The following is a 25,622-nucleotide window of genomic DNA, read 5'->3' on the forward strand; positions in this document are numbered from 1 at the left end:
GTGCTGTTTTTTGCACTCCTTTAATTTTAAAAATAATAATTATTAATTAAAAGTATATCACTATTATTAATACAGATGATGCAAGATAAAAGTAATTTTCAGAGACTGAGAAAATGCTTAAACTAGCTGGGGGATTTTTTCAAAGACTAATGGGTCCATTGAACATATGACATCTTTTTATAAGTGGTGTTTCTACAGAGGGAATACCAAGTATCACTCCATCCTTTAATCCTAACTAATTCCTTACTTGATCCTCTGCCTTTATGTCATCCTTTATGTTATCCGTATCTCAAGGATAGCAGTCAGTGATAAGGTGAGGTGTAGTGAGGATGTGGTAGCATAGTGACTAAGGCACTTGACTGCTAACCAGAAGGCTGGCGATTCAAATCCACCAGCCACTCACCACAAGGAAGGTTGGACAATCCTACTTTGATAGTAATGATACTGCCTCGGAAACCCAAGGAGGGGTCGCTATGAGTTGGGGCCGACTTGACGGCACATAACAACAACAGTGAGGATGTATGTTTTATTTAATATTTGAGGGAAACAAGAGCTGAATGAATGACTTTTTAGGCTGTATAATGGGTTGAATTGTGGCCCCACATGTTAAAGTCCTAAATCCCAGTAACTCTGAATATAGCCTTATTTGGAAATAGGATCTTTGTAGATGTAATTATTCAGCATGAGTTCACATTGGAGTAGGGTGAGTCCTACTCCAACATGACTTGTGTCCTTATGTAAATGAGAAGACACACAGATATAGAGAGACAGAAGAATGACAGCCATGTGAAGAAGGGGACAGAGAAAGACTGGAGGGATGCTTACCACAAGACAAGGAATGGTACCAGAAGAGGCAAGGATGGCCTCTGGAAAAGGCAAGGATCTTCCCTTACAGGTTTTTGAGGGAGCACGAGCCTACCAACAACTTGCTTTCTGACTCTTAGACTCTTGTTGTTGTTAGCTGCTGTCAAGTCATCTCCAACTCATGGTGACCCTGTGCACAACAGAACGAAATACTGCCCAGTCCTGTGTCAGCCTTACAATGGCTACTATACCTGAGCCCTTCTCTGCAGCCACCGTGTCAATCCATCTTTTTGAGGGCTTTCCCCCCTTCCATTGACCCTCCACTTTACCAAGCAAGATATCCTTCTCCAGAGAATAGTCCCTTCTGACAACATGACCAAAGTAAGTGAGACAAATCTGACCATTCTTGCTTCCAAGGAGCATTCCAGCAGCACTTCCTCCAGGACAGATTTGGTAGTTCTTTTAGCAGTCCATGTACTTTCAGCATTCTTTGCCAACACCACAATTCAAAAGCATTCTTCAGCATTCCTTATTCATTGTCCAGCTCTCACATGCATATGTTGTTGTTGTTGTTGTTAGGTGCCGTTGAGTCATTTCCGACTCACAGTGACCCCATGCACAGCAGAACAAAACATCACCCGATCCCATACTGTGATCCTTGCTATACTTGAGCCTATTGTCTCAGCCATCTTGTCAATCCATCTCATTGAAGGCCTTCCCCTCTGTCGTTGCCTCTCCACCTTACCAAGCATAACATCCTTCTCCAGGGAATGGTCCCTTCTGACAACATGACCAAAGTAGGTGAGATGAAGTCTGGCCATTCTCGCTTCCAAGGAGCATTTCAGCTGCAATTCCTCCAGGACAGATCTGTTAGTTCTTTTAGCAGTCTATTGTACTTTCAGCATTCTTCACCAGCACCACAACTCAAAAGCATCAACTCTACTTTCGTCTTCCTTATTCATTGTCCAGCTCTCACATGCATACGAGGCGATTGGAAATATTATGGCTTGTGTCAGGTGCACCTTGGTCCTCAAGGAGACATCCTTGCTCCTCAGCACTTGAAAGAGTTCCTTTGCAGCTGACCTGCCCAGTGCTATACATCATCTAATGTCCTGACTGCTGCTTCCATTGACGTCAATTGTAGAACCAAGCAATGTGAATTCTTTGACAATCTCAATCTTTTCTCCATTTATTGTGATGCTGCTTATTGGTTCAGTTGTGAGGATTTTTGTTTTCTTTATATTGATATGTAATGAGGTGCATGCATATGAGGTGATTGAAAATGTCATGGCTTGTGTCAGGTGCATCTTAGTCTTCAAGGAGACATCTTTGCTCTTCAGCACTTGAGAGAGGTCTTTTGCAACAGATTTGCACAATGCAAAACATCTTTTGATGTCTTGTCTGCTGCTTCCACTAGCATCAATTATAAACCAAGCAATATGAAGTTTTTGACAATGTCAATCTTTTCTCCATCTATTGTGATGCTGCTTATTGGTCCAGTCATGAGGATTTTGGTTTTCTTTATATTGAGGTATATCCATACTGCAGAGTGCAGTCTTTAATCTTCATCAGTAAGTGCTCCAAGAAAACCTCACTTTCAGCAAGCAGAGTTGTGTCATCTGCGTATTGCAGGTTGTTAATGAGCCCTCCCCTAATCCTGATGCCATGTTCTTCTTCACATAGTTCAGCTTCTTGGATTATCTGTTCAGCATAAACATTGAATAAGTATGGTGAAAGGATACAACTCTGATGCACTGCCTTCTTGATTTTAAACCATGCAATTCCCCCTTGTTCTGTTTGAATGATAGCCTCCTGCTCTATGTACAGATTCCTCATGAGTACAATTAAGTGTTCTGGAATTCCCATTCTTCTCAATGTTATCCACAATTTGTTATGATCCACACAACTGAATGCCTTTTCATAGTCAATTAAACACAAGTAAACATTTTTCTGGTATTCTTTGCTTTGAGCCAAAATCCATCTGACATTAGCTATGATAGATATGCTTTACACAATGTCCCCTTCTGAATCCAGCTTGGATTTCTGGAAGTTCTCTATCTATATACTGCTGGAACCATTTTTGAATTATCTTCAGTAAGATTTTACTTGCATGTAATCACCTTTCTTTGGAATGGGTACAAATATGGATGTCTTCCATCAGTTGGCCAGGTAGCTGTCTTCCAAATTTCTTGGCATAGCTGAATGAGTGCTTCCAGAGCAGCATCTGTTTGTTGAAATATCTCAACAGGTATTCTGTCAATTCCCAGAATCTTGTTTTTCACCAATTCTTTCAGTGCACCTTTGACTTCTTCCTTCAATACCATTGGTTCTTGATCATATGCCACCTCCTGAAATGGATGATCATCTATCAATTCTTTTTGGTATAGTGACTCTGTGTATTCCATCCATCTTCTTTTGATATTCCCTGCATCATTCAACATATTGCCCATGGAATCTTTCAACATTGGAATTTGAGGCTTAAATTTTTCCTCAGCTTCTTCATCTTGAGAAGAGCTGAGTGTGTTCTTCCTTTCTGGCTTTCCATCTCCAGGTCTTTGCATATTTCATTGCAATTGATCTTTTCTTCTCAAGTCGCTCTTTGAAATTTTTTGTGCAGCTCTTTTATTGTGTCTATTCTTCCATCCACTTTAGCTACTCTCTGTTCAAGGTCAAGTTTCAGAGTCTCTTCTGACACCTATTTCAGTCTTTTCTTCCTTTTCTGTCTCTTTGATGACTTCTTGCTTTCTTCATGGATGATGTTCTTGATGTCGCCCAACAATTCCTCTGGTTTTTGGTCATTGTTATTCAATGCATCCAATCTATTCTTTAGATGGTCTCTAAATTCAGGAAGGGTATATTCAACATCATATTTTGGCTTTCATGGACTTCTTTTAATTGTCTTCAGCTTCAACTTGAAATTGCATATGAACAGTTGATGGTCTGTTCCACAATCAATTCCTGGCCTTTTTTTGGCTGAGGAGATTGAACTTCTCCATCACCTCTTCCCACAGATGTAGACAATCTGATTCCTGTGTACTTCGTCTGGTGAAGTTCACCTATATAGCCACTGTTTGTGTTGTTGAAAAAAAGGTATTTGCAAGGAATAAGCCATTGGTCTTGCAACATTATATCATGTGATCTCCAGCAACATTTCTATCACCAAAGTCATATTTTCCAACTACCGGTGACTCTTCTTTGTTTCCATCTTTTGCATTCCAATCACCAGTGATAACTGATACAGCTTGATTGCATGCTCAGTCAGTTTCAGACTGCAGAAGTTGACAAAAATCTTCAATTTCTTCATCTTTGGCTTTGATGGTTGGTCCATAAATTTGAATAGTAGTATTAATTGGTTTTCCTCAGGAGTATGGATATTATCCTATCACTGACAGCATTGCGCTTCAGTATAGATCTTGATATATTCTTTGTGATGATGAATGCCACACCATTCTTCTTCAATTTGTCATTCCCAGCATAGTAGTTTATATGATCATATGATTCAAAATTGCCAAAACCCATCCACTTCATCTCACTAATGCCTAGGATATCAATCTTTAGCCATTCCATTTCATTTTTGACAACTTTGAATTTTCCTGGACTCATACTTCATAATTCCATGTTCCAATTATTAATGATGTTAGCAGTTGTTTCCTATCATCTTGAGATGTGTCACATCAGCAAATGGGGGTCCTGAAAGCTTTACTCTATGCCCATCATTATGGTGGGCTCTACTCTAAGGAGGTAGCTCTTCTCCAGTCACATTTTGAGTGTCTTCAGATCTGAGGGGCTCATCTTCTGGCACTGTATATCACAATGTTTCACTGCTATTCATAAGGTTTTCACTGGCCAAATCTTTGAGAAGTGGATGACCTCCTCCTCCTTCCAGAGGTCTAGAGACTCTCCTGAAACCAGTCCACCATGGATAACTGTTGGCATTTGAAACACTGGTGGAATAGCCTCCAGCCTCACAGGAACACTCAAGCCATCACAGTAGGAAAAACTGGCAGACAAGTTTGTCTACACTAGCTGTTCTACACTGCTCTGCTCATTTCCTGATCTCTCCTGCCCTGCTCGCTTACTCAGCCTGATGTAGGGGCAAACACCCACCTTCTGCTGGTCCCACGGCTGGCTTACTGTGGCCTGAGCCCAGGGGCAGCTCCACACATAAAACACCTGCCTTCCATTGGTCCCAGGGTTTCTAAACTCTACATACACGGATTAATAGGCATTCATTCAAACAGAACAAGGGGATATTATACAGTTTTAAATGAGAAAAGGAGTGCAGTAGAGTTTTTACTTTACTTATTGAATTGGTATGCTGAAGAAATAATTCAAGAAACTGTACTATATTAAGAAGAATGAGGACTGGAGGAAGATTCATTAACATCTGTGATATGGAGATGACACAACCTTGCTTGCCAAAAGTGAAGATAACTTGAAATGCTTAATGATGAAGGTTAAAGACTAGAGTCTTCAATATATTTTACTTTTCAATAAAAAGAAAATGAAAATTCTCACAACTAATCTAATAAAGAGTATCATGATAAATGGGCAAGAAATTGAGATTGTCAAGGATTTCATTGTACTTGGATCAACAATCTTGAAGCAGCACTCCAAAAAACAAAGGATGTAATACATTAGGAAATTCTGCTGTAAAAGACTTCCTTAAATTGTTAAAAAGCAAAAATGGTACCTTGATGACTTAAGTGTGCCTGACCAAAACTATGGTCTTTTCAATTGCCTCATGTGTGAAAGTTGGAAAATGAAAATGGAAGATCAAAGAATAACTGATGGATTTGAATTTCGTTTTGGCAAAGAACAATGGACTTCCAGAAAAGCAAAAGAATTAGTCTTGGAGGAAGTTCAGTTAGAATGCTCCTTAGAGAGGAAAATGGTGAAATTTATCTTGCTTACATTGGACACAACTTAAGGAAAGATCAATTGTTCATAAAAGACATCATGTTAAGTAAAATATAGGGTTAGAAAAAACAGGGGAAACCCTGCATGAAATGACTGACACAATAGCTGTAACAATGGGCTCAAACGTATCAGTGGTCATGAAAATGGTGCAGGATCAGGCAATGTGTACTTCTATGATACACAGAGTTGCCATGATTTGGAGCTGATGCAACAGCAACTTAACACAGCAACAATAGAGTCTACAACTATGAGATAAACTTTTGCTGTTTTAAGCCACCAGTTTGTGGTAATTTGTTATGGTAGACCTAGGAAACCAATACAGGCTATATATAGATGCCAGGGTGGATAACTAAGTATGCACATCACTTATGCATGTGAAGTATCTGAAAATATAAACCCACATTACTTATTTCTCATTCAAATACTGACTGACCATTTTAGCTGATTCTGGATCTATCTATTGACTTTCTTTTATTTGACAAACTAGAACTACATATTAAAAAGGCTAGTCTGAAATAAAGGGAGATGATGAAGGAAATGGAACTACTGGATATCCTTAAAGGAAGAAGAAAGGTCCACAGAAAAGACAAAGATGAGCATAGTATTTGAAACTGGATGAAACTGACTAATTCATATGACTGTGAGCTGAAGTGCTGGCACAGAGAGGAAGAATAACAACTGGTACTATTTGAGATTTTGATCACCTTAATGGCTTTAAGTGGTCTTATTTATCTCTACATCCCTATTGCCTGTGACATAATAAAATAGTCACTAAGTGAATCTATAGTAGGGTCTGTAACATTTGAGAAATGTGACTACCGCACTTACATAAGTCAAGGAGGGCATTTCCTGCTGGAAAATATCCTTCTATTATATTCCTTTCCTTAAAGATTTCTAATTAAAAGTTCTCCTTTATACAATGTAGACAGTTCCTGGAAAGACTGAGTTTATGACTAGTTCACACTTAAGTGTGAAAATCAAATATTTGGCAGGCTTAATGAAACAGAAGGAGAATTAAGAAGTGGGTTTTAAAATTAAACTATGCAAGAGGACCCCAAAACACAGATTTTATCACCTTTATAACTTTGTTAGAGGTCCCTAAAAGGTAGTGGGCCAATGAAAATCACCTCTACTGCCTTTGACTAAGGGTGAGTAGAGAAATGACTGCCATTTGTTTCTCTTCCTAGAAGAAGACTTAGAAGATATTAAGAGGACCCAAAGGCAGGAATCCCAAAGTGGAGGGTAAGAATACTGAAAGGAACTCTCCAGTGCTGCCAAACAGGCAGTGCAACATATGGAAGCACAAAGACAAGAGCATGGTGATAATTTTGACTCATAGCAATTTCATGTGTTACAGAGTAGAATTCTCCACTCTTGGCAGTAATATTTAAGGAATCAGATTGCCAAATCTTTTCTGTGGCACACACTGGGTGGGTTCGAACTGTTAACTTTTAGGTTAGTAAAAATCCATTGCTCTTGAGTCAATTCTGACTCACACTGGCTCTACTGGTGAGTAGTGAATAGCAAATTATTTGGACCACCCAGGGACCTCAGACACTCAAAACTAAGGCTTCATTCTTTCTAGAAAACACTTCTATCATGAAGATTCCATATGATTTTGGGGAAGGAGATAAAATTCTGTTATGCATTGAATTGTATCCCCCTCCACCCCAAATATGTGTTGTTGTTGTTATGTGCTGTGAGTTGGACCAGACTCATAGCGACCCCTCCTTGAGTTTCTGAAGCAGTATCACTATGGAAGTAGATTGCCCCATCTTCCTTCTGAGGAGTGGCTGGTGGGTTTGAACCGCCAGCTTCTGGTTAGCAGTCAAGTGCCTTAGGCACTATGCTACCAACCCTATATAGGTGATATAATTCCATTTGGGAATAGATTTTTGTTATGTTAATGTTATGTTAATGTGGTGGTTAAGTGTGTGTGTCAATTTGGCTGGGCCTGGTTGAGTGGCTGGGCAGCTGGATGTAGTATTTCCCATGATGAGACTGGTAATCAACTCCATGGTGGAATCTACTGTGAACAGGTGAGTAGCTGCCTTAGGGATATGGTCTGCTTCCTGTATATAAGGAGAAGCTTTGGGGAATAGTCTCTAGCTTATGGCACTCCTGAATCTTGTATGTAGCCATGTCATTTTTCAGCAACCTGCCATGCTCTATCATCCTTGGGACCTTTAATGGACTTGAATTAATGGCCTGCTGTGTAGTTTGGTGCCTTTTACTTGTCAATCTTGGGCTTCCCAGTCTCAGCAGCCAGCAGCTGTCTGAGTGAAGAAAACCCTCCAGCTTCAGTGGGCTGGGAGCAGGAGGCAGAGCTGAAACCCAAGGTTGAGGGGCTTTCACCCAGCCCCTAGAGCCTACCACTTTGAACTAAAGCCTCTAAACAGTCAGAGAATAAACTACTGTTTGTTCAAGCCATCCCATTTGTGGTATACTCTCATCAGAGCAGCACTAGGGAACTAGAACAGTTAATGAAGCCATTATCAATGTAGGCTGTGTAAATCACCTTGGAGTTATAAAAAAATCAGATTAGACACAGAAGGACACAGAAACAAGGAAAGATAAATGCCCCATGAAGATTATCAAGGAACCAAGAAATGCCGAAGCTACAGAAGATGGCAAAAGCTTACCCCCCAGAACTGGCACAGAGAGAGTGTTCCTCTACAGCTGGTGCCCTGAATTCAGACTTCTAGCATTCTGAACTATGAGAAAATAAATTTCTCTTCGTGAAAGACACTCACTTGTGGTATTTTTGTTACAGCAGCACTAGGAAACTAAAAGAAAGACCTTATTTCTTTTTCTTTCTCGTGGTACTAGATGTGGGGCAAGTTGTCTGAAGATCTGTGTCATATTTATACATTTTTAAAACAGGTATAACAATAGTACCTGTCTCATAGATTTATTTTATTAAATAAGTTAATATATGTTTAGAATACATATAGTAAGGGCTCAGCATATGTAAGCTATTATGACCAATGCTTTCTCACTAAATAGTTTTCAGAGAGCAGGATTGACATGTTCCAAGATAAATTCAGAGATAAACTTTTTAACTAACTGTGTGTAGACTCGTGTGTTCCAAAAATAAGACCACTGACTATCCCGGCAATGCCTAATTTACAAATATTGTGAATAATCTCTGTCAGCTGCACTAGATGACTATGCCTTGGAACCCCTCATGTGAACCCCAGCTCACCATACCCTTGCTAGCTGACCTTCATCCCTCACATTGAGATGCCAATGAGATTCTCTCAATGTGCTGGTCTCTCTTGCTCAGCAAGTTTAATGACTCTATCTCTGTGTACTCAACAGGTCACCCTCTAGGGTAGGGGCTCAGACATGTGGTAAAGACAAAAGGCTTAGGCTTTGGAATGAGTTAAAAAGGCAGATATGTGGACTGTTCTGAGATATGTGGTAGAGATATATGTCTAAAAGAATAAGATGATGGTTAGATGTAGAGTGTGGAGTGGGTGAAGAGAAGAATCAAGGCTATATATTTTTGTCTTGGGTTGAGATGGTATTATTGAGATGCAAAAGATCATATTAGAAACATATTAAGGATTGTTCATGAGCTCTGAATGTTTTGGAGACATTCAGCTTGAAATGCCTATTAAACATTCAAGTGAAAATATGCAAGTAGGTAGTTATGCAAATTTTAGCACACAAGTAACACAGTTACACCAAATCAAGACTTTTTTAAAATAGCATGATGAAGTGGGAGGCAAACCACAAGCAACACTGTAAGGAGTACTATCTGCTATGTTCAGAATTAGAAGAACTAGCAAGAAATAGGACTATGGCAGAATTTTTCAAGGAGGAGAACTTTTCAACTTTAATTTAGCTTCCATCTTCTCTTCAAACTGGAAAGTAGAGCAAGCAACATAAAGAATAAAACATAGTCAACAATATGTGACACAGAGAAAAATAAAAACAGACTCCACCCAACAACATATAGCACTTATTATAGGTTATATCAGTTAGGATTATTTCACTTGTTAATGTGTCATTGGTACTTAAATCCTAACCCAGTGAGGTTTAATGAGAAGGGTTACTGAGGTGAATCTGAAGTTAGTTTGCCTTCCAGCATGGCTGGATAAAGAGAGTCTTACGACACTATCAGACAGAATTTTCCCTGTCTCTTTGTTTGGCTTGTCTCTTTTACATTTGTTGGCTTCAGTCTGAGAAGGATTTTCTCTTCATGTCACAAGTTAGTTGCCATGAGTTTATGGTGCTGTATCTTTCCACGTAAGAGGTCTGGTGAGTAGTGCCTAAGGTATTTGACTATGAACAAGAAGGCTAGCAGTTCAAACTCACCAGCCACTCCTCAGAAGGAAGATTGGGCAGTCTACTTCTGTAGTGATACCATCCAAACCAGACCCACTGCGGTCCAGTCAGGTCTGACTCAAGCGACCCCTCCTTGGGTTTCCAAGGCACTATCACTATGGAAATAGATTGCCTAACCTTCCTTCCAGGGAGTGACTGGTGGGTTTGAACCACCGTAGTGATAGAACCTCAGAAACCCAAGAAGGGGTGGCTATGAGTTGGATCTGACTCCACAGCAGTGTGTTTGGTTTTGTTTGTTTGGATCTTCCCAGGTGTCATTCAGAAAAAAGCAAACAAATGAACAAAAAAGCCCCATTTTACAACAGCTCCCAGACTAGTTCTAAGATTCAAACTCATTGCAAGCCCTTCTCTCAATCATCCAGTGCTACTGGAGTTTGGTGGATTGATTGGTTTAAGTCCGGGTCATTCCCTGGATGTGAGATTGTATCTCACACAGATGTCTTAAGAGTCTGAGCAAATAAAAATCAAGTACTTTTACCACAATGGAACAATGAATGGGTGCTGCAAACAAACAAACAAATAAATAATAATAAAGTGTCTATTTAAAAGTATACATATATTTAAATAGATACCTAAAAACCAAAACCAAACTCATTGCTGTCAAGTGGGATGCAACTCATAGCGACCCCTCCTTGGGTTTCAGAGGCAGTATCACCACAGAAGTAGGATTGCCCAACCTTCCTTCCGAGGAGTGGCTGGTGGGTTTGAACCGCCAGCCTTCTGGTTAGCAGTCACATGCCTTTGACACTATGCCACCAGAGCAAACAAGTACAAAAATAAAGGAATGAATGTATAGATAAATCTTACTTGGAAAAAGAATTTAAAAACTTTAATAGTAATGTTAGGCCACAGGTAGGTCTGTTGAATAAAGATCTGTGAATGCACATACTGAAGGGTGCAAGGGGTGAGATGTTTAGGCAAGAATATGAGAAAACACTTTATTATGAGTTCAAATATAAAGCAAACGTATTGGTGGTAAAATATAGCAAGCAATATAGAATCTGAGAAATAAAAATGGATCATACTAACTAGAACATACTTGAGAAACTGCTGTTTGCAAACATGCATGTTGCAAACATGCAACACATGTTATAAAAGAGAAAGCTGAATGAATTGTTATGGTTTCCACTGTAAATACATTGACACTACACCCCTGAAGGGAGGGAATTGGCTCTCTCCAGTCAATGGCATTCCATAAGCAACGGTGGGGTGAAGAAAAGTAGGAGAGGAAGAAAACCAGTTTTTCAGGGACTCACAAGTTTTTCCAATGTTTCACGTATTAGGAAACAAGAATGTTTGCTTATGTGTGATTTAATCCACAAGAGAAACATTAGGAAAATGCAGAAAACTATACTCAGCTGAACTGAGCTATGTAGAAATAAACAAAACATGCATGTACATACCTCAAACATCTACCGGTTGCTTCAGTTCACTGAGTGTTATAACCTGCACCCACCCCCATCTAGTGTTAGAACTTCCTGTGCCATTTCAGATAACACTCTTTCACCATGTCACAACTCACAAGCTGCAACCTTTCCAATGCCCTCTTCTGAAAGCACATATGATTAGTTTTTCAAGGTAAAGTATATTATTTATTACAGTAGTTATATATATTTTAATAATTTACTTTGTTGTTGTTGTGGAGAATATACACAGCAGAACACACACCAATTCAACAATTTCAACATTTACAATTCAGGGTCACTGATTATACTTTGAGTTGTGCAACCATTCTTATCCTCCTTTTCTGAATTGTTCTTCCTCCATCAACATAAATTCACTGCCCCATTGCCCATCGCATCTTACCAGTCCCTGTTGTCAGTTTGATGCCATGTAGACACATAGTAAAAGAGCACAATGCTCAAGGCACACATTCTTTATTTTGTTGTTGTTATGTGCCGTCGAGTCAGCCCCGATTCATAGCGACCCCTCCTTGGGTTTCCGAGACAGTATCACTACAGAAGTAGGATTGCCCAACATTCCTTCCGGAGCTCGGGTGGTGTAGTGCCTAAGGCATTTGACTGCTAACAAGAAGGCTGGCAGTTCAAACCCACCAGCCACTCCTCAGAAGGAAGATTAAGTTGAGCTCATTCTTTATTAGTTAAGCTAAACTGTATATTTAGACTTAAGAAAACTTCAGAGGACATTTTTGGTTTAGAGTTTAAAGATGAGCTCAGCACAATAGTTTTAGGGGTTCATCCAGCTCCAGAAAATCTAGGTTCCACAAAAATCTGAAATTCTGTTCTACATTTTCCCTTTTTGATCAAGATTATTCAGTAGAATTTTATATTAAAATGTTCAGCAGTGGTAGCCAGGCACCATCCAATTCTTCTGGTCTCATGGCAATGGAAGCAATTAGCCCCACTTTCCATTTCCTCCTCTTATGCCTGACTCTCCTTCTTCCTTTGTTGCTCCTATTTTTAAAAATCATTTACATGTGTAAAACTGTGCTAAGATTTTATATTAGTTTCCTATTTTTTTAATGTGTCATTGATAAAGTTTTTTGAGTGCTGTGTTCCTATCTCTACTTTACCCATTGAGGAAAAAAAAAAAAAAAACTAAACTCACTGCCATCGAATCAACTCCAACTCATAGCAACCCATTTTGGGTCAGTAAATCTTTACAGTAGTAGATTGTCCCGTGTTCCTTCCACGGAGTGGTTAGTGGGTTTGAACCACCAACCTTCTGGTTAGCAGTCAAATGCCTTAGGCACTATGCTACCAGAGCTCTTTATTTTCCCCATAAGCTCCAACAATTTTATTGATTTTGCATAGGTGGTGATTGTTAGGAACACATATGTCACTGTATAGCAAAACCAACTACACCTTTAAGGATCACAGATAAAAAATGTATGAACCTATAGGAGGCTGGGGTGGGGATAGGGTTTTGTAATGGGAAATATTGGATGAGGTATGAGAACTCAAGAAATCAGGACATACTTTTAGTATCCATTTTTATGTTACTTTTTCAGTATTCTTTCCCTTTTGAACTACTTAGCATTTGGTAGCCAAGTTTATCTTCTCTAGCCTTCTATCTGCTATTATATACAAGGTGTGGAACCTGTGATACAGATACAGGGAAGTATCCATGCTGAGGGTGTTGGTGCAATGGCTTTAGTCTCAGAACACACAAATGAAAGCTGATCTTTAGGAAGAAAAGTCAGGACTTTAATGTCTGCCCCTCATTCCACCAGAGATTCTCCATTCTTTGCCAGTTTTGGATGATTTAGATTCAATTTTATCTAGAGAGAAGATAGTTTCAGTTACAATTACTAGATACCAAAAATGCCTCCAAGCACTAAGATAGCTTTTTTTAAAAAATTAATCTGAAACCTACCATCTGCTGGTTTTTCACTTGTGTTACAACATGCTTGTCTCTCCAGTCAAATTTTACTGGGAAGGATATGTTAGGGATTGAAATTTGTATGTCTCCTAGGTATCTGGGATATGTAGAAGGTTTGCTTCTCAGATAAATTGCTGAATAGAAACATGAAATGAAAAGACAATCAATATTTAGAGGGAAGTCCTTAGGATTCTATTTCTAGGAACTTTTCAAGAAGAAACATTTTGTAGAAACTTTTCAAGAAGAAACACACCATTCTAGATTTTCCTTTGTGTTCTTCTATTTCAGGAAATACACCCAGCTGAAAGCTAGAAAAGACAAGAATTCCTAACATAAGGTTGGAGTTAACACATAAAATGACATGTCTGGTAGAGTCAAGACAATAATAAAAGTAAATATAATTGACATCATTCCTTTTATCATTAGCCTATGGAAGCATGGTTGTCTTGAACAGAAATTGCATTGAAACCGGAAGAAATTATAAAAGCAATGTCCTTTATAGCCAAATAGAAATGTGTATAATTATACTTTTTAGTGGCTGCACAAAGAGTTAAGCACTTCACTACTAATGAAAAGGTTGGGAGTTTGAATCTACTCAGGTGCCTCAGAAGAAAGGCATAGTGATCTACATCCAAAAGATAACAGATATTGAAAACCCTACAAAGAACAGTTTTACCATGAAATACACGGGGTTGGGTTGCCCTGAGTCAGAATCAACTCAATGGCAATTGAGCTTTTTTTTTTTTTTTGGTGGGGCTGGGGGGCTTGGCAATGAATTTCCTTTTTTAACTCTCAGCACCTGGTATGCTTGACAGTTAGTTCATAAATATTTAACTGTTACTCAATTTATTAGATTTACAATTAAACAGTTCCTCAGAAGTTAAATGAACTAGTTAAAATTGGGAAATTAAACAATTCATAGAAAAAGTAGACCATACCTTTAAACTCTTCAGGAAACAAATAAGAAAATTGATTTATTCCATAGGAAGCAGTAGAGCTTTCATTAGAAAATACAGAATTTAGATATCGATGTCTATTAATACTTTCCTGAAAGAAAAATTTTAAAAAATCTTATTTATATCAAGCATGTTAACTTTCCAAGTCATCTGTATATCACTAACTTTGAAAATATGTTTCCAAAAGTCACTAATTTATTTATATTTTCCAGGTAATAATGAAAGATTATATAAGATATCCAGATCAGATTCATAATTGTCGTATCAGAACTACTCTCTAATTTCAGATATAACAGCACGGGGAAAGATGTCATACCCATATCTGAATCTTTTTTCACCAAGCATATAGTAAACACTAAATGTATGTTTGTTGAAATGTTGGCTAAACAGAAAAAAAAAAAAATAGCAAATAAGCTCTAGGTACTACTATCTATTGTCAACTAATAGATATTCATGTAATTAAAAAATCATGAACATTGAAGTATGTCTTTTTCATCTTTGTATTTCCCAGCACTAAGTAACAAAGCATGAAATAAGAAATAAGTAAATAAACAAATAAATAAATTGGATTCTATTTCAGCTTTATAGATAACTGTATTTCATTTAGGATGAAAGCTTTGTGAAAAAGATGCAATTCAGGAAATGTTCCAGAAGATAGATTGATTTTGCTATTTGGAGGGAAAATGTGACTATTATTGATAGCGCTTTCTGCTTTGTGATAATATATGTTGTCTTATCTTTCACATGAACATGACACAATTTCCTAATGCTAACCAGCTAAGTAGGGTAAATAAAATTTCAGGAGACTATCATTTGGATCAACAATCAACATCCACGGATACAGCAGTCAAGAAAACAAATGACATATTGCATTAAGCAAATCTGTTGCAAAAGGTTTCTTTAAGGTTTAAAACACACACACACACACACACACACACCTGGGGCCACCAAAAACTGGATAAAATAAGGAAGTATTCTGCTGGAGCAGAAGAAAGATCAATGGCCCTGCCAATGCCTTGAATTCAGACTCCCAGCTTCCAGAATGATAAGACAATACATTCTGCTCTTTAAAACCACCCACTTTGTGATATTTTGTTATGGCAGCCATAGGAAAGTAAGGCAACCTTGTTAAAGAAATAAAAAAGGAAACTACAAATTGAAAGAAAACTTTTTCTAATCCGCACAAAGGGCTTTTATCCAGAATAATAAAGAATACATTCAACTTCATAATAAGAAGAAAAATTATCAAAAAAAGTGTGAGCAAAAAATTTAAACAAGTTACAAAAAAAAAATAAAAATACAGTTAATACACACATGCAAATATGCTCAACATCACTACTTATTAGGGAAATGCACACTAAAACAACAGTGGGGAACCACTTAATACACACTAGAATATCAAAAGTTAAAAAGACTGACAATACTCTCATATTGCTTGGGGGAATGAGAAATATCACAGCCATTTTGGAAAATAATACAGCATTTTTTTAATATATAGCTAAACATACATTTAACCAGAAGGCTGGCGGTTCAAACCCACCAGCCACTCCTCGGAAGGAAGGGTGGGCAATCTACTTCCATAGTGATAATGCCTCGGAAACCCAAGGAGGGGTCGCTATGAGTCGGGGCTGACTCGACGGCACACAACAAGAAACATACATTTACCATATAATCAAGTAATTCTACTCCTAAGTATAAGCGCAATACAAAAAGGTCATGAGGCTGTGTTGTCTGACCTCCTCTGACTTCATGAGGGAGAGAAAGAGAGAATCACCATCAGCATCAACAGGCCAAGGTTGATTCTTATGAAGTGGAATCAGACATACCACCACCCTCAAACCTGTTTGACAGTTCTGACAACTAGAGTACTCTCTAGTTCTCTGCTGGGTTCGATAGTTCATTGCAATGGCCACATAGAGCACATGGACAAGACTCTCAATTATGGGGTTTATTAGGGAAGTAACAGATTACAATTCGGGTTTAGGAGTGCTTGGGATATAATTCTTCAACCAGGACAGGCTTCCCTCAGCCATGCCTACAGGCACGCCTCTCTTTGACCCTTGGACTCTTGGCCTGGTCTCTACCCTGCTTGGACAAGTGTTACAAAGCTCTTTTAGCTCTGTCAGTAGGTGCCCAGGGAGGCTCCCCACTCTTCCAGCAATGCTCCTGACTGAAGGCATTCAGCTTTCTCACTTCACGGACAAGGAAACCCATCACTCCATTTCGCACCAGTCTTTGCTGCCAGGACCTGCTCCTGGGGTCTGGTGCTAGCATTTCTCTGCTGCTGCTTCTTACTATCTCTTGCTTCTCAGTGCAGTTTTACAGCTCCCTCTCTGTCTCCTGGGTCAAGGAGATTCAGCACAGCGATCTCAAGTTCAAAGGACGTGCTCCACTCTTGCCTCTTCTTTCTTAATGGTAGTGAGATTTCCCCTTTCTGCTTCTGGGATGGCTCATTTTAAGCCTAGCAAGTTGGTAAAATTGACTAATCCCAAAGTTAGGTTATTTGCATGTCCCCACCCCCACAATGGTGCCATGTACCTTAATTAGATTATTAACAAGCTATCGAACCCACTTGGTAGGTCACAAGCAACTCATATTTGTAAAATCCCACCCAGTCATCTGGTGGGAGTCACAAAACCTATGGCAAAAAAGGCCATATTAACTAATTCACTGCACTGAACCCAAGAAAAATGAAAATATAAGTTCAAACTAAAGCATGCACATGAATATTAATAGTAGCATTATTTATGAAGCTCAAAACAGGAAGCAAGCCAAATGCCTATCAACTGGATTATTAACTAAGCATGGCGTATCTATACTATGGAATAATATATAGTAATAGAAAAGAACAAAATATTTATACATTTAACATGAATAAATCAAAATAATACTATGACAGTGAAAGAAGTCAAATGCAAAAGTCTATATACTCTATGATTCTATTTATATAAAATTCTAGAGAAGGCAAAAACACAGTGAGAGGGGGAAAAAAAAAATCAGTGGTTGTCTGGGGCCAGAGTGAAAGGAAGACTATCTGCCTAGTGCAAGTGGCATAAGAAACTTTTTAAAATAAGGAAATTGTGCTATATTTTGATTATAGAGGTGATTACATGATTTTATATGATTATGAAAATTCATCAAATTTAAATTAGTAAATTTTATTACATGTAAATAAAACTTGAGTACACAACAATATATTTCATCAATATTAAAACTGTTTTTGAAAAGTTTTCTTTGAAAATTCTCGTTATGGATTGAGTCAAAAAGATATGTTGAAGTCCTTCTTCCAAAAATTAACCAATGAAACATGAATACTACTGGACATAGTGCTGGAAGATAAGCCAAAACATATCAATGACCACAAAGATGGTGCAAGGTTGAGCAACATTTTGTTCTGCTGTACATAATGTTGTCATGAGTCACAACCCACTTAAAAAAAAAAAAAAAAAATTCATGGCCGTCGAGTCGGTCCCGACTCATAGCAACCCCTCTTCAGGTTTCTGAGGCTGTATCTCTAGAAGTAGATTGCCCACTCTTCTTCTGAGGAGTGGCTGGTGGGTTCGAACCGCCAGCCTTCTAGTCAGCACTCAAATGCCGTAGGCACCACACCACCAGAACTCCCTCACAACCCACTAGAAGGCAACTAACAACAACAAATGAATTAACAATGCCATCTTATTTTTGCTTATGAAATTTGAGCATTATTTATAAAAGTAAGATTCATTCAAGAGGATATTGGGAAAAAGGAACATACACATACATACAGATAAGCTATAATCTGGTACAGTATTTTCCAACCCATTGCTCCTGACTCTGTGCCAACTCATAGCTACTCCCATAGGGTTTCTAAGGTTGTAATCTTTATGGAAGCATATTGTCTTGTCTTTCTCCCATGGAGTGGCTGGTGAGTTTAAACCACTGATCCTTTGGTTAGCATATCAATGCCTTAATTACAGTGCCATCAGAGTTCCTTGGTACACTCTTTTTAGAGGTTTAAAATTTTATAAATCATTTGACCCAGAAATTCTAATTCTAAGAATTAAAAAGCATGCATTGAGGCAATATATATGAATATATAGCTACTAACATTCAAAAGGTGCATTTATAGTTCATATATATATATGGCTGGAAAAGGGAGGTGGTAGTTTAGCACACTTTTTCCACATCATTGGAAGGAAAGTGTATGTAAATATATCTTATTAAGTTGTTTTTGTAGGCTATATGTTTTCTAGGGTAAACAAATATTACCTCTCTTAGTAAATATCAGGTTAAAGCTAAAATACAATAAACAAATCTATATATCACCATGTGCTCAGTGAGTTCCAAAGTAATTCTCTTAACTTTTTACAGGTTAAGAAATTTATTTTATCATCTGAATTTTAGTCACTCCTTTTATTAACATCAATTTAATTCTGAAAGAAATGAGTATGTCACTGATTTATTTTTAATATTCATATCTCTAATATTCAAAGATAATTCCAGGAACAGTTACTTGATTTTAAACTTTAGCATATGTTTGAAAGACAAAATGCCTCTGTAAATATATTTTCTACTTGTTGCCACTTACTGTTCTTTGATTTATGTCAGCAACAGCTATGTCTGCAAGGCTTGTGAAAATGTTGCTCTCTTCCACATTTCAACCAGGGCCAACATCTAGAGGAATTCTATCTGTGAATTTTATATGTCATTCCAGTGCAATATTCCTGCCATTTCATGGCTGTCCAGAGCCATGAAACTATTCAATATTTATCATTGGTGACTTTTTTGCCAAGGGCAAAATACTCTAACTCAAAAGTATTCCATCCACCATCTCCCTACACCTAATCCCAATCCTGTTCTCTTAATTCAGCAGGTTCAGTAGAGTACTTCCCAGGAGGCTTCTGAACAAAGGATAATTCCTTTCACATCTACACACAAACTCTTATGGATGGATTTCTGTAATATCGTCTCGATTTGCAACATTCTGAAATGTTTTAACACATAAACGTATAGCCTATTGCCTATAAATCTTTTACTATATACTTAACCTCTCAGAGCTTTCTTCATTGACAAACAGGGTAATACCAATCTGGTTAACTGTAAGGATTAAGCAAGGTAATGTTTGGAGAACATATACTGTAGTGTCTGGCAGAATACATGCTCAAATACATGCTCAAATACATCCTGCTGAATCCTCCTTTTCTCTAGAAAACAGAATATTTAGATTATAGAAAATGTCATTCAAAAAACATGCTTTCGGATTTACTTAGGTTAATGTGGAGCCAATCTTTCTGGTAGAATGGAAAATGAGGACAAATTATATACTGAAAACAATCTAGAGCTTCAAAATAGTATTATCAATATATCCAGGAATACATATTTTCCTCTTTGTTATAATAGCAAGATGCATATCCAGTTTACGTAACAGTGGCTTTACATTATGAACATTTTCAAAAGTCCTGTATTTCATTCCTCAAAATTATCTCTTTTTCACGAGAATTTTCCAGTGCACCTTTTATTGTGAAGGCACATTTCCTTAAAGAATCACAAATGAATCTATATCAAGAATTTTCTGGATTATCATATTAAAAAACCTCTGTGATGGTGCAAATGGTTCGTGCTTGACTACAGGCAGTCCCCAACTAGACCTGTTCCTAATTCTTTAGGTTGAATTTTTAGGTAAATTGGAACAGGTGCATATGTTTTTTACTTAGCTTTACTTTAATGCATGAAAAGCCTCAAAGACTTTTCAATGATTTAACAGATGCATATGCAGCAAGGTGTTCGTGATAAATAAATTATGGTGAGTAGAAGTTGGTTCAATCATTTCAAAATTAGGGCAAATTTACATATCAATAAAGGGCAAGCAGTGCTACAGGCACTCATCTGTTTATGCCAAGAAATGTGGAAGACTGCTACCTGGCCAACCAACAGGCAGAGATTCATATCTGTGTCCATTTCAAAGACAAGTGATCCAATAGAATGTGGAAATTATTGAACAATATCATTGATGTCACATCAAGTAAAATTTTCTGAAGATAATTCAAAAACAGTTGTAGCAGTATATTGACAGGAAACTGCCAGAAATTCAAGCCAGATTCAGAAGAGGGAGTGGAATGAAGGATATCATTGCTAATGTCAAATGGATATTGGCTGAAAGCAAAGAATACTAGAAAGATGTGTACTTGTGTTTTATTGACTATGTGGAGGCATTCAACTATGGGGGTTATAACATATTATGGATAACACTAAAAAGAATGTGAATTATAGAGCACTTAATTGTGTTCATGAGGAACCTTTACACAGACAAATAGGCACTCATTAGAACAGAACAAGGGGATACTGCATGGCTTAAAATCAGGAAAGGTGTGCATCAGGGTTGTATCTTTCCACCATACTTATTCAATATGTATGCTGAGCAAATAATCAGAAAACCTGGACTATATGAAGAAGAACACAGCATCAGGATCAGAGGAAAACTCATTAACAACCTGCAATATGCAGATGACACAACTTTGCTTGCTGTAAATAAAGAAGACTTGAAGCACTTACTGATGAAAATCAAAGACTACAGCCTTCAGTATAGATTACTTCTCAACATAAAGAAAACAAAAATCCTCAGAACTGGACCGAGAAGTAACATCTTGATAAATGGAGAAAAGACTGAAGTTGTCAAGGATTTCATTTTACTTGGATTCTCAATCAACATCTATGGAAGCAGCAGTCAAGAAACAAATGATGTATTGCACTGGGCAAATCTGCTGCACAACACCTCTTTAAAGTGATTAAGAATAAAGATGGCACTTTCAAAACTAAGGTGTCCTTGAACCAAACCATGGTATTTTCAATAGCTTCATATATATATGAGAGCTGGACAGTGAATATGGAAGAGGGCAGAAAAATTGATGCTTTGAATTGTTGTGTTGGTGAAGAATATTGAAAGTACCCTGGACTGCCAGAAGAACAAACAAATCTCTCTTGGAGGAATTACAGCCAGAATGTTCTTTATAAGCAAGAATGGCCAGACTTTGTCTCTCATAAATTGGTCGCATTGTCAGAAGGGATCAGTTGCTGGAGAAGGATATCATGCTTGGTAAAGTAGAGGGTCAGTGAAAATGGTGAAGACCCTCAATGAGATGCATTGACATGGTAGCTGCAATGATGGGCTCAGGCATGGCAATGCTTGTGAGAATGACCCGGGGCCAGGCATTGTTTTGTTCTGTTGTACATAGGCTCATGCTTGGTAAGGTAGAGAGTTGACGAAAGGGGGGAAGGCCCTCAACAAGATAGACTGACAGAGTGGCTGCGGCAATGCGCTGAAGTATAGCAGGGATCGCGGAGCTGGCACGGGACCAGGCGGTGTTTTGTTCTGCTGTGCATAGGGTCTCTATCAGTCAGAGACGACTTGATGGCACCTAACAACAACAACAACAACATAGGGTCCCCATGAGTCAGAACCAACTCGACTGCACCTAACAACAACAACAAAGAACAAGTAGAAGATGTCCATAAGTCATATGTTCATAAATTGAGGACTTACTATATTAACATAAAGGTTGGTAGTTTGAACCCATTCATTGGTGTCATGGAAGAAAGACCTGGAAATTTGTCTCTCTAAAAATTATAGCAAATAAAACAAAACAAAACAAACAAACAAAAAAAACCCTATGGATCACAATTCTCTGGTAACACATAGGGTCACCATGAATTGAAATAGGCTTGATGGCAATGGGTTTTGATTTTGTCATAGAATCAAAGGTACTCAAGTTCAATTAACATATTTTCTTACCATAAGGTAATAGAGAATACAATAGTGATCAACTGTTGGTGAGTGCTTCTAAAGCTATATACTAAGACAGACTCAGAAGAAGGAAGGTGCTAGCCACTTCTCAGAGATTTGGCCAATGAAAACCTTATGAATAGCAGTGAAACACTGTCTGATATATTACTGGAAAACATTATGAATAGCCCTAAAACATTGTGTGATACAGTGCTGGAAGATGAGTCCCTCAGGTCGAAGGCATTCAAAATGTAACTAGGGAAAAGCTGCTTCTTCAGAGTAGAGCCTACCTTAATAATGTGGCTAGAGTAAAGCTTTTGGGACCTCTATTTACTGATGTGGCATGGCTCAAAATGGAAAAAAAAAAAAAAAAAAAAAACATCTATTAATAATCAGAACATTGAATATATGAAGCACATTCAATCTAGGAAAATTGGAAGCTGTCAAAAACGAAAAGCACTGTATAAAGAGCGATATCCTAGGCATTAGTGAGCTGAAATGGACTGGTTTTGGCCATTCTGAATCAGAAAACCATATGATCTATGATGCTGGGAATGACGAATTGAAAAGGAATAGTGTGGCATTCATCATCACAAAGAATGTGTTGAGATCTACCCTGAAGTACAATGGTATCAGTGATAGGATAATATCCATACACCTACAAGGAAGATCAGTTAATAAAACTATTATTCAAATTTACACACCAACTATCAAAGCCACAGATGAGGAAATTGAACATATTAACCCATTTCTGCAGTCTGAAATGGACTGAACATGCAATTAAGATGTGTTAATTATCACTGGTGATTAGAATGCAAAAGTTGGAAACAAAGAAGAATCACTGGTCATTGGAAAATATGGCCTTGGTGATGGAAATAATGCTGGAGATTGCATGATAGAATTTTGTAAGACCAACAACTTATTCCTTGCAAATACATTTTTTCAACAACAAAAATGGCAGTGATATGTGGACTTTGCCAGATGGAGTACACAGGAACCAGAATGACTATATCTTTGGTAAGAGGTGATGGGGAAGCATAATATCTTCCACCAAACAAGGCCCAGAGCTGACTGTGGAACAGACCATCAACTGCTCATATGCAAGTTGAAGTTGAAGTTGAAGACAATTAAAACAAGTCCACGAGAGCAAAAATACAACATTGAATACATCCCTCCTGAATTTATAGACCACTTAAAGAATAGACTTGATGCATTGAACATGAATGACTGAAAACCAGAGGAATTGTGGGACAACATCAAGAACATCATCCATGAAGAGAGCAAGAGGTCATTAAAAAGATGAGAAAGGAAGAAAAGACCAAAATGGATGTCAGAAGAGACTCTGAAACTTGCCCTTGAGTGCAAAGTAGCTAAAGCAAACAGAAGACAACATAAAAGAGCAGAACAGAAGATTTCAAAGAGAAGCTAGAGAAGACAAAATCAATTATTATAATGAAATGTTCAAAGACCTGGAGTCAGAAAGGCAAAAGGGAAGAACATGCTTTGCATTTCTCAAGCTGAAAGAACTGAGGAAAAAATTTAAGCCTCGAATTGCAATATTGAAAGATTCTATGGGCAATATATTGAACGATGCAGGAAACACCAAAAGAAGATGGAAAGAATACACAGAGTCACTATACCAAAAAGAACTGGTCAATGTTTATTCATTTCAGGAGGTGGCATATGATCAAGAACCAGTGGTACTGAAGGAAGGAATCGAAGCTGCACTGCAGGAATTGGTGAAAAGCAGGGCTCCAGGAACTGAAAGAATACCCAATAAGATGTTTCAACAAACGGTTGCTAGGCTGAAAGCACTACTTGTCTATGCCAAGAGATTTGCAAGACAGCTACCTGGCCAACTGACTGGAAGAGATCCATATTTGTACCCATTCCAAAGAAAGGTAATCCCATAGAATGTAGAAATTATCGAACAATATCATTAATATCACATGCAAATAAAATCTTACTGAAGATAATTCAAAAACGGTTACAGCAGTATATTGACAGAGAACTTCCAGAAATGCAAGCTGGATTCAGAAGCAGACATGGAACAAGGGATAGCATTGCTGATGTCAGATGGATCTTGGTTGGAAGCAAAGAATATGAGAAAGATGTTTACTTATGTTTTATTGACTATGCAAAAACATATGTTGTGTGGATCACAAAAAAAATATGGATAACATTGAGAAGAATGGGAATTCCAGAACATTTAATTGTGCTCATGAGGAACCTGTACATAGACCAGGAGTCTGTTGTTTGAACACAATAAAATTGTGTTCAAGGTTGTGATACAGCATGGTTTACAGTCAGGAAGGGAGTGCATCAGGGTTGTATCCATTCATCATACTTACTCAATTTGTATGCTGAGCAAATAATCTTAGAAGCTGGACTATAAGAAGAGCATGGCATCAGGATTGGAGGAAGACTCATTAACAACCTGCGATATGCAGATGACACAATTTTGCTTGCTGAAAGTGAGGATGATTTGAAGCACTTACTGATAAAAGATTGAAGAATACAGTCTGCAGTATGGATTACACCTCAATATAAAGAAAACAAAAATCCTCACAACTGGACCAAAAAGCAGCATCACAATAAATGGAGAAAAGATTAAAGTTGTCAGAGACTTCATATTACTTTGTTCTACAATCAATACTAGTAAAGCAGTAGTCAAGACATCATAAGATGTATTGCTTTGGGCAAATCTGCTGCAAAAGAACTTTTAAAAGTGCTGAAGAGCAAAGATGTTTCTTTGAAGACTAAGGTGCACCTAACTCAAGCCATGGTATTTTCAATCACCTCATATGCATTTTACAGCTGAATACTGAAGAAGAATTGATGCTTTTGAGTTGTGGTGTTGGCGAAGAATACTGAAAGCACTATGGACTTCCAGAAGAATGAACAGATCTGTTCCGGAAGAAGTGCAACTGGAGCATTCCTTAGAAGGGAGAATAACCAGACTTCACCTTATCTACTTTGGTCATGCTGTCAGAAGGGACCATTCCCTGGAGAAGGATGTCATGCTTAGTAATGTGGAGGGTCAACAAAAAAGGGGAAGGCTCTCCATGAGATAGATTGACACAGTGGCTGCAATGATGGGCTCAGGTATAGCCTGGATTGTGAGGCTGGTACAGGATTGGCAGTGTCTCATTCTGTTGTACATGGGATCACTATGAGTTGGACCTGACTCGATGGCACCTAACCACCACAACAAAAGACTACATAAAATATTAAAGATTTGAGCCTTAATTTTATTTATTAGAGAAAAGAGTTAATGCTTTAAGGACACTAACCATTATAGCTTTTATGTGTGCAGAAGTCTGAAAATCAGATGATATAATGATGGAAAAATTAGAGTTGATAAATGCAGTCAGTTTTTGAAAAGATGTGGGACAAGACAATGGTTTGTGTATCTCTTGTGATGAATCTCATGCACTGCTGGCATAAATTTTACATAGAAATTACTAGTAAAGGTAACAAGAAGTTTG

General features: G+C 37.9%; 1 protein-coding gene across 1 annotated transcript in view; it reads right to left on the bottom strand.

Moving 5' to 3' along the window:
- Positions 1–16,649, bottom strand: part of CTSO (cathepsin O) — a 40,351-nt gene extending 23,702 nt beyond the window's left edge. Inside the window, exons 1-3 of the mRNA XM_007943997.1 lie at positions 16,569–16,649; positions 14,358–14,466; positions 13,414–13,553 (exon numbers count right to left, since the gene is read on the bottom strand). Of these exons, the coding sequence (XP_007942188.1) occupies positions 13,414–13,553; positions 14,358–14,466; positions 16,569–16,649 (330 nt within the window). The remainder of the gene's footprint in view (positions 1–13,413; positions 13,554–14,357; positions 14,467–16,568) is intronic.
- Between the last annotated feature and the right edge of the window lie 8,973 nt (positions 16,650–25,622).

This window comes from Orycteropus afer, unplaced genomic scaffold (genome assembly GCF_000298275.1).
Source record: "Orycteropus afer afer isolate SDZICR_OR568_19922 unplaced genomic scaffold, OryAfe1.0 scaffold00116, whole genome shotgun sequence".
Taxonomy (NCBI): Eukaryota; Metazoa; Chordata; class Mammalia; order Tubulidentata; family Orycteropodidae; genus Orycteropus; species Orycteropus afer.